The following is a 13,370-nucleotide window of genomic DNA, read 5'->3' on the forward strand; positions in this document are numbered from 1 at the left end:
CTCCATTTATTTTGAAAACTGTATAGTGGCATCACCCGCCTCAATCAGTTCCACAATGTTTGAGCGTCATGAATAAAATATACATCCTGTTTTTCAGATACGGAAGAGGTAACATGTATTGTCCAGCAATTTGTTTGCAGTTCCAGTTCCTGTTTGTCATGTGAAGTCATGAGCTCAGGATCCACATGTCTGTCATGTCAAGAGGTGTCAGTGTGTGAGAGAGTGTGTGTGTGTGTGTGTGTGTCTGTTGGCTCAAGAGGAAATGGCTGTGGCGTCCTGTGGGTGCAAAACTGTGTCCGGCCAGTACCAGGAAGCTGAAGACACCTTTTGACTCCTAGGCGGTTGTGCTTTATCAGCCTGGCCTTCCTGCCATTGTATACAATCAGTACTGAGCTGCCCCCCCAGTGGACGTCATTAACCCCTCCCCCCACATCTGCTGGCTGGGCAGTGTGAGATTTTACTGGATGAACTAATAATTGTGTGTTATATGTGGAGTATTTCACCAAATGGGACCAAACCCCTGGTGCTGATTATTCTTCATTTGATATGACAGAGACGAAGGGGCTAGGGGTGCGTCAGCAGCGGACAGCTAGGGGTCAGGGGATGCGTCTGCCGCAGCAGTGAGGGCACAGACACTCGATAGCCGACCTAATGGTGGCCCCGGCAGATAGGCTCTTACAGGGAGCATTGATTTCCTGTGCCAAAAGTGAAACGCGATCCTTTCCAAAGCCCCGGTGGGAACCGAGGTGCTCAGAGTGGTCTCCTCCTCTCACAGAGACTCCCCGTTCCACAGACGAGGCTTCGTATCGCACTCCTGCATCCATGACCTCATTACAACAGCGATCTTCAGATCCCAAAGAGGACTGAAGGAGTAAAGAGCTTTTTCGTCTCAGTATTGCACCGGGGGACCAAATCAAATCCACGGATACGATCTCAATCTTAAACCGGACTGTGTTGTGTTGTTGAAATGCTTTTTAGTTTTTGTAGAAACACTGACTTTAGTTATTGAGGAAGAGGAACAGCCACAATATGTCCACTTATTTATGATTTCCACCAAATTGCAGCTTTAGTGTCTAACACTATTAAGAGAACCGTCAGTCTACAGAAATATCACAGCCTTTTTCTGTTGTTCGCTTCCCTGTGTCATTAGTGTGGAATTAAAGCCAGCGTGTGTTGCACTCCTTTCAACATAATAAATGTGTGGTGCTGTTTTAAAGACGGTCTGTTCGGTTCGCACGGAGGCGCAGGAGTCACCGTGCACGGAGCCCAGGGGGGATCGGAGAGCGGTGTCCTATTAGCCTAATGGGAAACAGCTGCAGCCCTATTGTCCAGATGCCCCATTAGGCAGATTTCTTTTTATTGACTTGGGTGGGATGACAAGCTGCTTCCTGCAGGGAGATTGTGTGTCAGAAGCCATCTGAGATACATGCAGACGTCTCGTGCCGGGCTGGTGCGTCCCTTCTCTTCTTGGGGTTTCGTTTGTTTGTGTGCGGACTGTGATCCCAGGCTACGGGCCGACCACACCGAGAGGATGATGCGATATCTGACCAGCATGGGTTGCTACGACTCCAGTGGCTTCATCGTGGTAAGGACCTTCGTGTCTTCCCCGGCTCGCTTTGGGGGGGACGAGGGCCAAGGGGTTTGTTGACTGCATTCTGGGGTGTGCGCCCTCCGCTGACCCGTTGTGCAGCTTGTGTGGGGAATTAAATGCTACAATTATGGAGTGTAACCTGCAGCAGATACTTTGTTTATTAATTGACGTATTTGTCTTTTTTTGTTGTCATTCCCTTTCTGTATTATTTGAGGATTAAGAGGATTATGCAGGACTGTGACAGTCCCAAAAGATTACCGCATCATTCTGCTTGCCGTTGTCGTTAACATGAATTGTGTTCTTCAGCCTCCTTTAGATAAGAGGGACTGGTTATGAATTCAGACAAAGACACACACATGTCCCTCACTGTCACATCCCCAGACAGGACTTTTACACAGCTGTACTTTCTGTGGTAATCTACCCTATCTTTTGGGGGGGTCAAAATGTCCTTTACTTAAGTACTAGTTGGCTGTTATAGGCACAAGCAATTATCTGCACTTTTGTGCTAAAAACAATGTGATCTACACAATGTGTCTGAACAGTTAGTGGGTACAAGCAAGTTGAAGATATTGGGCTTTTGAAGCTTTTCTTTGTGTGTGGGTTCAATAACAAGGTGCTCAGATATATGATGGTGTCCTCCTGTAATTAGATTTCTTGTCAGAGAGAGCAGTGGATGATTTTATCGCCGAAATGGGAGACAGAACTAGAGGGAAGGAAGAATTACAGATTAAAGACCGATGTAACCTTGTGTAGCAAACGTGTCGTGGAAAGTCAGGGACACATCAAAGCGCACAGGAACCCACAGCCTTCTGAAGATGTGAAGACAGATCTGCGTTTTCAAATCCCTTTCACTGGCCCGTGGTTTGATCTCTTCGCACTCCAAGATGCGCTGTTAACAGCCTCCGAAATCCTTTACCTTCTGACTGATCTCCTCGCAAATTGGTGAAACGGTATTGGCAGCATTTATCAGAACCAGAACAAAGACTGAGTGAAGTTCAGTGCAATCGACAGGGATATGAGAGAACAAGGGAGGAGGAAGAAAGAAAGGATGAAAGAAAGGAAAAAGGTTATTTTGAGATGTGCTTTGTTCTATTAAACTTGTTTTTAGTGGGGGCTTGAATGAGGTATTTTGAAAAGTTTTTCATGTCCATAAAACTTTTGAAAGAAAATGGTTTATACTTTGTAGAATTTTATTTGTAATAAATACAAGTAAAAAATGATTGATTGAAAGTGTCAGAGTTGGCAGCCTTTATATCCCTATCATTGCTGTTGCTAATATAAGGTATGTTCATGCATTGATCAGTATAAACTCGTAATGTCTGGGTGAAACCCTGTGTCCTGTGATCGGGGGGCTCCAGTCCTGGTGTGGTCCGGCGCTGTCCTCTGTGCTGCTTCTCTTTCAAACTCCTGGGGGCTTTGACCAAGCCTGCCCTGCTGTGCTTCACTGCGCCCCAAAACCCAGAAATCCCTCCAGGATGGGCCTGTTGTGGGACAGAGATTGGGCTTCTCCCTGGTCCTGGAGAAGCCCCTACCCTGCTGGTTTTTGTTCCTGCTGAGCTCCCAATTACTTAATTGAAACCTTAATTGAACTAATAATTCCTAAATCAGAACCTTTTAATTATTTTAATCATTAGGGGATTTAATTTAAGTATAGAATCATATAAATAACTTATTGAAGAACCAGCTCTTTTATTTCAAATTTAAAGTGTCAAATCTCAGCAGATTGTTACTTCAATTAAGTAATTGAGAGCTTGCTTAGAACAAAAACCTGCAGGGTAGGGGCTCCTCTGGGACCAGGGTTGAGAGCCACTGCCCTAGGCGTTGCAGTCACAGGATCTCAGTATCGCAGAGCACCAGCAGGCCTTAGAAATGGGCGATGGGATAAAAAAATGGTCACCTAGCACTGGTCCCAGTTCAGCAGGAGTGATGGGGGAGTGGACTCCTTGCCCTCAGCCATCTTATGGCGTTTAGCACTGTGGCCCCTCTGAGTGCTGTGTGGGGCCATGGCTGTTTTAAGGAGCGGTTAATGACTCTTGATAATTAATAATACTGTACTTTCTAGAAACTAAGAAATAGTCAAATTGTTAAAAGCGCAACAATAAATCCACATATTATAACAGATCACCATCCATTATCCTTGATTCTGTCTGGGGAAAGGAGGCTCTTTTGAAAGGGACACATTTAAAGATGTCTGTGAACGATGTTTCTGAGGTGTGTGCAGCTCTGCTCCGAGCGCAACACCGGGCCGCAGTAAGGCGCTTTAACGCAAGAGATCAGTGCGATCTGACGTCTTCGGAGGCAGCGCGAGATCAAATGCGAAAACGGCAGATTGGAGAATTATCGAGAGGACATCTGTACAGTCCGCGGCTGTTTGTGGTTGTCAGCAGGGGACACTTTGATGGTACTTGAAAGCAATAGTTTTGTGTGCCTGTTTTTGTATAAATATGACCTCACCTGAAGGCAGAAGCTCCTTGCTGATTTGGGGTGTTGCTCCCGATCTTGGGGAGAGTAATTTTCAGTGTCAGATGTCTTCATTAGACCTCAGTGGGGAGGTTAAGCAAGTATGCAGGCATGTTTACATTGTTATAATAGCGTTGCGCTCTGCTCGTGTAACTCCAGGGGCAGATCAGTATCTCACCACTGGAATGGGTGTCCTTTCTTGACAGCTACGGCCTTCTTGAAATAAACCAGCTGGGTTTGATGAGATGGATTTCACCGCATCCCCCAGAACAGAGCCAGTTACCCTGGCAACAAGCTCCTCAGCATCCGGTGCTGATGCTCAGTTTACCGACAATGCAAATTCAAATTTTAACTTCCTTTTCCTTTCCTTATTTACAAAGAAAGGAAAATCTGATTTAGCTTAGCTCCACGTCTCAGTTTTGTGTTTTGTGCAGACGTTGTTTTGCTCTTTCTCACCCCACTCCCCCCCATCTGATCCGACTAAAACCATCAAACTAATGAGATAATTTGCTGCTGCAGAGCTACGAGAATCGGTGCGTCAGCTGCTGGACGGTGAGCCGAGAGCCTGCTTCAGTGGCCCGGTGTAATTAACAGCGATTACACCCTGAGAACAATTACAAACGCCAGCCTCGGGTCATTCAGCTCAAGCAGGATGATATTTAAACAGTATTGCGCTTTCTGAAGCTTGATCCTCTCCCCCTGAATAAAATAGGAGCATTTTTCTTGGTAATTCCTGAAAACCCTTTATGTACCAAGGTTTTACTGTAGATCATTCCTGTTCGTACTTTCTACATCCTTTCTTGTATTTGTAATGTGATGGTGTTACAGAACAAATCTGCATTTTGAATGAGCAGATAGTTTTAATCATGAAAAGATTTCGAGGGCAGCAGAAAACTATCGAAAGCTTCTCGTTTGGAAAAGGGCTGAGGAAGGGATGAAGCACACTGCTCTGGCAGGAACCTGGCACAGCACGTACACCGCAGCGCCCAACTGCTCGTTTGTTCCTGTCGAGCCGGATCACGGCGCTGGCTGGCAGAGCACCTTTGCTGTCGACTCCGGACAGCGCCGTCCCACAGAACCAGACGAGACCCATCTTCACACAAAAGACAGAATAGCACCGCACGCTGTGTAGACCCGGAGTATCGCGGCTCGCGCGCCTTTATAACCGAAGAATGAGCATCTGTGTCGTCCCGAGCAGCAGCTGCCTTATTAAACGCGAACTGGGATGGGCGAACCGAAATCCCCTCACAGTCTCAGCTGATTGTTTAGCCAGTCGGGGCTGTGAGCTCTAGCATATAAAAATCAATAAACCGATGAAGCAAAGAGGTGCACTTCTGAGAGACCGTCACCCAGAGGTGTCGCACTGTTGCCTGGCTTCTCTCTCTCCTCCCAAGATGACCGGCCGTGGTCAGTTCAGCCCCGCCAAGGTCACCGTGACACAAACGAGCGGCCAAATTCCCCCCGGCTGGGGAAACGCACTCAGTGGCCGGCCGTAAATCCTCACCATGTGAAGGTGGTCGTGCATTTCATTTATGTATTGTAGTGAGAGCCACTGTGCCATATGTCCAGAGGTGAAGAGCTTTGCTGAGATGGAGAGAGATCCCTGCAAACACGCCCCGTCGGGCTGAGAGCAGCTGTAGCTAGCATGCAGATTCTCACACACACACACACACACACACACACACACACAAAAAGGGATGGTTTTGTGCCAGTAGCCCCATTATTATTTCTTTTAGCATATGACAGCCGCAGGACTGGCATTGCGAGTGGAGTGGAGTGAGAGCGAGCGCGGGGGGGGAGAGTGAGTGAGAACAAAAGGGGGCTGTGCGGGCCGCTGGCAGGGGGGCGCTGCATGGTCGGTGTGTGTGTGCCGGAGCGCCGTGCCGTGCCGCAGCGTGCAGCTCCCTCTGCCCGCGCAGCGCAGCGCAGGATGGTCATAGCGATACTGATTGTGCTCCATTCCCTGCTCCAGGAGGTGCTTAAGCAACTGCAAGGCAGCATCGAAGAGGAATCCATGGGCTCTACGGGACAAATCGACCTGCTGGAACGACTGAAAGGTAGGGATCATGCCTGGGGCTTTAACCCTTCACCTGCAATCAAGAAACCTTTGTGTGTTTATATAGTGTTTGTGTGTGTATATTATAATGTGTGTCTGTGTGTGTAAAAAACAAACTGCAGCAAACCTTAATTTTCCCATTTGGTGAAATTTCAGGTTTTCTCTTTAAACTCTGCAATAGCTCTGCTCTAGATATACTTTAAGCTGTAGAAGTAAATATTTTAGGTGTCCAGTACCTTCACGAGATGCAGTAACAGGTGTCCCTAGAGTGAAGCCTCAGCTTCTGTCTGTACCGTGTTTACTGCATCGATGCCTTCACTATCTGTGGAGCACAAGCTGCCGTGGTTTCTGTGTCAGTTTAACCATGCATGAAGCGTTCAGTTTAAACCACCAGAATCTCAAATCTGTGCCACTGAATAGACTCAAATGGGCAGAAGATCTTCATACCAGAGGTTGATTAAAAGGATTCTTACAGTTATTCCTTTGAAAGGGCATTTTTTATTAAACTATAATAACACAAATTCTATTGGCAGCTTGAAGTTTTATTTCAAAATGGAATTATTCATCATTTTTATCTGATATGTCAGAGGGGCTCATGGCCTGTGGGTAACCCCAGCCAGCTTACTCTGTGCTTGCACTGTGTGACAGAAATGTCAAAACACCCGAAGGAAACTTGAAAATGTTCAGAGATGCATCTGTCTGTGGTGGATTCCGGGCCCCTAGAACTCAAGATCCTGTTTACACAGTCGGATGTCCTTTTCCCCTTGAGAAAGTCCCTCTTCCCGGTGAAACGGGAACCGAGCGGAGAAATATCACCGTCTCTACGGAGAGCTTTCTGTGCTGATCACAGTTTTCTTTGAGCATGTTTATTTTTTGCCTTTTTACATTTTTTTGTTGTTGTTGATATAAACAGGCTATTGACTCCAGTTATATAGACTTGATCTGCTGTCAAAATGCCCTGGTTTGTTGTGTGCAAAGTGTTGGGGGGCAATGAGGAATGGTGTCCATCCCTGATTTCATCTTCCTTCTTCTTCTTGCTCTCTTGGCCCACAGAAATGAACCTGGATGCCAGTAACTTCCCGGGGGTGAAGCTGCGTCCCAAGGCATCTCTGCGATCGTTCGGCAGCCGGGAGGGCTCGGTGTCGGGCCGCTCCGGCGACAGCAGCCCGGTCCCGATGGCGTCCTTCCCCCGCAGGGGCGCGGCGCATGGGGGCCGCGAGAGCGCGGGGTACCTGGAGGAGCTGGAGAAAGAGAGGCAGGTCGTCCTCTGTGTTGCGCTGCATTCACGCCATCCAGACCGACCCGGACCCAGCGTGAAGCGCCAGAGTTTTAAATATGACTTCTGACTTTAGAGAAATAATACCCATCAGGATTTAAAATAGTTTATCTTGGCTGTCGTTGGCAGCTCAGTACACTGAATAATGAGAACAATTACTGTGATGAACTGTGTTTATGGGAGGTAAGGTGGATAATCAGGGAATATGAGTCCGGGGTTCCCTGCCCTGCTGGTTTGTGTTCCAGCTGAGCTCTCAATTACTTAATTGAACCCTTAATTGAAGTAACAGTCTGCTTAGATTTGACTTTTTAAATTGTGCAATAAAATAGTTGGTTCTTTAATAAGTTTTTTATAGAATTCTATACCCTACTGTTTAAAATAATGAAAATGCTCTGATTTTGGAAACTGTTAGTTCAATTAAGGGTTCAATTAAGCCATTGAGAGCTCTGTTGGAACAACACCCAGCAGGGTGGGGCTCCTCCGGGACCGGGGTTGGGAGCCCCTGATAAATGATTGTAAACCTTAAAATTAGGAGTCGCTTTATACTAACCTGCTTAAGCGGGACTTGCAGAAGTGAAACATCTTGGGTCTTTGTTCTGTTTATTTCAGAGGAGCATGTCTATTAATAATAATATTAATCTGTCAGATGTTTTCATCCAAAGCAAGCTACAAGACTTATTACACAATCAGTGTTTCTCAGATAGCTCATAACTATTTATCTAATTGGTAGACAGTTTATCCAGGCAGACCTACAAGGTTTACAAGAATGTGATATAATACATTTTCAGTTTACCTCTATACAAGCATTACCCTGTATTTCTAAGCATTTGATAAACAGTCTTTGTGTGACTTGGCCTTAAAAATCAGCTCCGTTTGGAGTTTGGGCTTCATAATAACGAAGACCCAGGTTTGCTTGTATGTTCATTTGTTTTCTGCAAGTCACGCTTCAGCAGGCTTGAATAGTGAAGGGTAACAATCATTTAACTTCATATTCTCTGATTATCCACCCCATCTCCTGTGCACTCTCACTCTCACAGTGTACTGTGTTGCCAACGATGTCCAAGAGCAGCTGCATGTTTTTTTGTTTCTAAACGAAGAAAACCTTTTAATCTGTAGTAATCTAATTTGAGATCAAAGAGATCAGAAATTGCTGATATCTAAGCAGAGAGCACCGAGCAGTTAAAGTTTTCAGATTCTTTACCTTTCTCCCGAGTCTCGAGATGGCACTGGCGCTCAGGGAGTCGCTTTAGATTTAGCCAACTGTGTACAAAGCCCCACTGCAAGGTCACAATTGCCCCCCAACTCTGAAATCTCAGCCCAGTCTCTGTGTTCGTGCATTAGGGAGGGTCTTTCAGTCACTGGTCCCCATCTTCACAATAATAACAGGGTCCCGAACCCAGTGTCCTAGGAGGAAACATAAGCGTCTGAAAGCATCGGCTGTTTATGGACCTAGACGTCTCTCTCTCTCTGCATGATTACAATTTAATGCACAGGGATATACATTAAATTTGGTGTCCCCAGACAGCAGTATTTGTCTGGCACTCTCCCGGTCTCCGTGGCTCTGTCCGAGCACCGCTCTGAGCAGAGAGAGGTAATTGGTTTTACCGCAAGCTCTAGGGAACGGTTTGGCTCGGCTCGCGATGCCGGAAAGGAACCGGCCCCTGTAGATGGTTGATAACCAATATTAGTTTTCTTGTGCTGCGGTGATGTCCGTGGTCGAGGTGTGCACCAGGGAAGAGGTTACTGGAATTGGAAAACATTCTGCCATCGATATTAACTCAGTGTCCCTTCTATTTAAGGGAGATGTATGCAGTTCAAACCAATTGATGTGTTTTGCCAGGATGCGTTTCTATCGAAGCTTTGTGAAGCTGGTTGGGATATGTAAGTGGTGGTTTGGTGGGTGTTGCTGGTGTTGGATGTGCTGTCTGAAATGGTGCAGCCAACGCGTTTCAAAATAAATTGAGGCATCTAGCGAACATCAAATGAAGCACCAATACGCGGCCACTTCTAATGTACTTGATCACTCAAGCACCCACACCTACAGTGGCACTTAAAAGAGATCTGCCAGGGTTTCTGTGAGGTTTTCCGCAAACTTAGTTACATTTACTGCCGATTTTTCGTGCCCCGTGTGAGAAATAAACAATGAATAGCCACTTTGCACAAACTTAAGAGTAGGGGTGTGCGTATTAACTGTTCTCAGATATGAAAGGGGAACGTCTGACTCTTAAAGTTAGGAGGGGAGATTAACTAGAGAGATCTGGCAGTTTCTTTTCTGTACTGGAGATAAAATAGTTTCGTTTGACGTTTATGGTCGAGTGTAATTGCCGTAGTGCACTGTGGACTGTGACGTTTGTGCCGAACCGCTCACTTCAGCAGGAGACTTCTGGTCGGTTGATAATAGGATCTGTAAAATGGACTGTGGGCTCTCTTTGGAAATCATGTGGTAGGTAGTGTGTGATACTCCTTCGTAATGCTGCATTTCATTAAACCCTGATCGTAGGACGAAGCGTTTCATGAATGTGTAAATGACCCATGTAAACTAGTGTGGCCTTTGTTTATCAGTTGTGACTTTTTGTGGGTTGTATGTTTTTTTTGATGCAGGGCCATACGATGGAAAGCCATTAATACGCCCCCATGGCTTTGCTAGATAATCGCAGAACAGAGATCTGTAGTATTTTTAAGGAATGTTTTTGATCTTGAGTACTTGTCCAGTTGTGCGTCTGCTTCTGCACAGCAGGCACAATCGATACACTATGGGTGTAGGCCTTTTTCATTTGAGTCTGTGGCATTTCATACTCTGTTTAAGGTTGTGTAAATCTCTCCCAGTGGGGAGACCTTGGGCAGAACGCCAGCTCTTGATCAGAGGATTTGTGTTTTTCATGATTATATTGTCATCATTATTTTGTATTTATTAGCAGACGCCGTTATCCAGGCGACTTAGTTTTCACAAGAAACATGTTCAAAGCATAACAAAGTGCAGCAAATACAACCAGTCCAACATACAGTATACAACAAGCATTCTTCCTAGTACGAATCCCAGTGCTCGTTTACTGTGTATCTCAGTCTACTTCCTGCATTTCTAAGGTAGTTCAAAGTACGAAGGAAAGTATAAACCAGAAAACTACTAAACAATTAAATCTGACAGCTTGTAATGTACCTTTCATGACTGAGGTTTAATTACTCATTTTTATTGGTTTTATTGTCTAAAGTGATCATAGTAGGCCTGTCTATATATGTTACACACACCTTACACTTTCTTCTCAGTCAATATAACAATCAAAATCCGCATTTTATCTGCTGTGTGCATCACCTGCAGTCGTGAACACGAGCCGCACAGAGACCCCTGATCGAGTCGGACACGGGCGGCTACAGCAGAGCCCAGATTGGCCAGGTTTCTCATTCCTTCCCCGCTCCGACTAGATTTAATTTTCATTCCTCCCCCCCCGTGTTGCTGCTGCTGCTCGGGAGAGACAGCTGTGCACGTGCTTTGCTCAAAGCGCTACACGCAGGCCACTCCTCCGCTGTCGAGGGTCGCTCATGCATGTGCAAACTCAATCATTTCCAGGCCCATCGCTCTGAATGGGCACGTGCCCGTCTACCCCCCGTCCTCCACGGGCCGCGATGCTACCTCGGTTAAACTGCAAAAGCGGATGAGCTGCATCCTCTGACCTTGGGTGCTGTCAGAAAACGAGTGCCGGCTGCAGCATCGCCAGGGCTCTCATTGAATCCCCCTCTGCGGATGAGTGCATTTCACTGCGTTCTCGAGGGGGTGCATCTCTTCGAAATCCATCAACGCCGCCGAGATCTGAATATGCTGCGGTCTTTACTTCACGGTGTATCACACTGGAATCGGTTGAAATACGGCACGATCGGAGTGCGTTACGGTTAAAAAACGACCGTGCAACCAAATTCTTTTGGCCCTTTCTGATCAGAGAGCAGCCGAGCAACATGGCCAAGTGGAAAAACATTACGTTCTCAGAACTTCGGTGTTTTTAACGGCTTAAGAACCCCCAGATAGTAACGGCAGGTTATGACCCACACACGTGAAGTAGCTGCTTTGTTTTGAGGGATTATCAAGTGGAGATACTATAACACGCCTCTCTTCCGTCAGGTCTTTACTGCTGGCTGAGCTGGAGAAAGAGGAGAAGGAGAAAGACTGGTACTACGCGCAGCTCCAGAACCTCACAAAGCGCATCGACAGCCTCCCTCTCACCGAGAACCAGGTCAGTGTGAGCCCGTCCGGTGAAAATCATGAACGCCAAATCAGAGCCATCAGGCCTGCAGCGGGTCGGGGTTTAGGGGGTACACGTGTGTGCGTTCTCCGGGTCTCACTCACGTGGGACTCCTTTGTAGTTTTCCCTGCAGACAGACATGACCCGCCGGCAGCTGGAGTACGAGGCACGGCAGATCCGGGCGGCCATGGAGAAGCAGCTGGGCACGTGCCAGGACATGGAGAAGAGAGCCCAGGTAAGTCGCGGCCGTCCCCGCCGGCGCGGTGTCTGGCTGGCGTGTTCGCACCCCTCCGCCTCAGCAGAGATTCTCCGATAATAGATACTCGTCTCTAAACTCTACTTAATGATCGGGCTTGCTTTTATTTTAAACACCGATTCGGCCTGAAAACTGTCCAGGTGCCGGTTGGCTGGACCAGGTTCAGATGTTAGTGGTGGCGCCCCCGTCCTCCCTCAGTTCAGTCAACTCAGAGTCTGTGGTGCTGAACCGGGCCGAACTCCAGGCAAAGAGGTCCCTGATAAAACCGGGGGCCTGACACAGCGCCATTCTTCTGGGCTCAGCAGCTCGGAAAATTGGCTGATTTGGTTCATGGCCTGAAAAAGGAAAAGTGCGCGAGACACTGAGGTCACCCTCGGTCGTGTGCAGCATGAGGCGGGCTTGGATTTATGTCTGTGGACAGAGCTGGGGACGGGGGGGTAAACCAGAGTGGACGCCGTTTGAAAATGCTCGTGCTGCTGCACTGACGATGGCTGCATATGTGATTGATCGATTGTTTATCCGTTTCAGGCCAGAGTGGCTCGTATCCAGCAGATCGAGAAAGACATGCTTCGGGTCCGGCAGCACTTGCAGACGCAGCCCGCGGAGCCGGAGGTGGGTACCGGCAGTCAGGGGGGTGGGGAGGGTATGAGAGGCTTGGTGGCCCAGCAGTTCGATCTGTCTTGGGTTCGAGAGGATGTCTTTAAGAGGACACGTGGATGCAGTGTAACCGAGAGGGATTTAAAAAGATTATTCTAGCTCCACACGTGCTCCCGTGCGGTCGTTCTGCTGTGATTAAGGTGACACAGGCAACCCGATTGTCTTGAGGAGGAAAACAAGCCCCTCGGCATGTTGGAGAGGTGAAAGAGAGGTCAAGTGTGATCCCGTAGCTCGCCAGCGAAAGGCAAAGGGGATGTTGTGCAAATACACACACACAGCAGTGGGTTTTACCCTGATGAACACAAAAGCTGCCTGTTTAAGCGCTCAGATGGTTAAATAATGCCTGCCGAGTGAGCGGTACTGGGCCGGGCGTTCTCGCAAGATTACCGGTTGTCTCCCGGATGGGTTTTGTCAGGTGCTTATTAGGGCTTTTGTTTTTCCCTCACGTGGGACCATGAGGTCCTGCTGTTTCTCCTTCGACGTCTTAATTATTCTGTCCTGCTGCTGTTAATCTGAGCAGGATTTGTTCCTGTAATGCGTGGCTCCCAGCATGCCTGGCGCAGCTGTGGGAATAGAGGACAATCCTATAAACCCCTGCTGGAGCTAGCTGTGTCTGGATCCCTTACCTGGACAGGGTAATTAACTCCCGTTGCTGGACCCTTCCAACCCAAAAAAAACAAAAAAGCAACTATTGGAGTCTCTTAAGTGCCTCATGATAGTGGGCTGTGTCCATTTGTTTTTTTTAAGTCCCGTCAGCAAGGTAGTATCGTCTCGTTTTGTTAGTGAGGAAGAGCGATGGGTCCGTCCACTCGAGCCCAGTCCACGCTTCCTGTTTGTGATTT

General features: G+C 47.4%; 1 protein-coding gene across 7 annotated transcripts in view; it reads left to right on the forward strand.

Annotated features, from left to right (window-relative positions):
* The window catches only part of apc (APC regulator of WNT signaling pathway), a 48,494-nt gene that overhangs the window by 21,549 nt on the left and 13,575 nt on the right, over positions 1–13,370 (forward strand). For 4 of the 7 annotated variants that reach the window (XM_066711600.1, XM_066711603.1, XM_066711605.1 and 1 more), the window contains exons 1-6: positions 1,455–1,585; positions 6,024–6,108; positions 7,161–7,362; positions 11,495–11,606; positions 11,737–11,850; positions 12,400–12,483. In XM_066711600.1, the coding sequence (XP_066567697.1) occupies positions 1,532–1,585; positions 6,024–6,108; positions 7,161–7,362; positions 11,495–11,606; positions 11,737–11,850; positions 12,400–12,483 (651 nt within the window). In that variant the 5' untranslated portion in view covers positions 1,455–1,531. Of the gene's footprint in view, positions 1–1,454; positions 1,586–6,023; positions 6,109–7,160; positions 7,363–11,494; positions 11,607–11,736; positions 11,851–12,399; positions 12,484–13,370 lie in introns of those variants that run through there. The other 3 variants (XM_066711601.1, XM_066711604.1, XM_066711602.1) reach the window with 1 other exon arrangement.

This window comes from Amia ocellicauda, chromosome 8, assembly GCF_036373705.1.
Source record: "Amia ocellicauda isolate fAmiCal2 chromosome 8, fAmiCal2.hap1, whole genome shotgun sequence".
Taxonomy (NCBI): domain Eukaryota; kingdom Metazoa; phylum Chordata; class Actinopteri; order Amiiformes; family Amiidae; genus Amia; species Amia ocellicauda.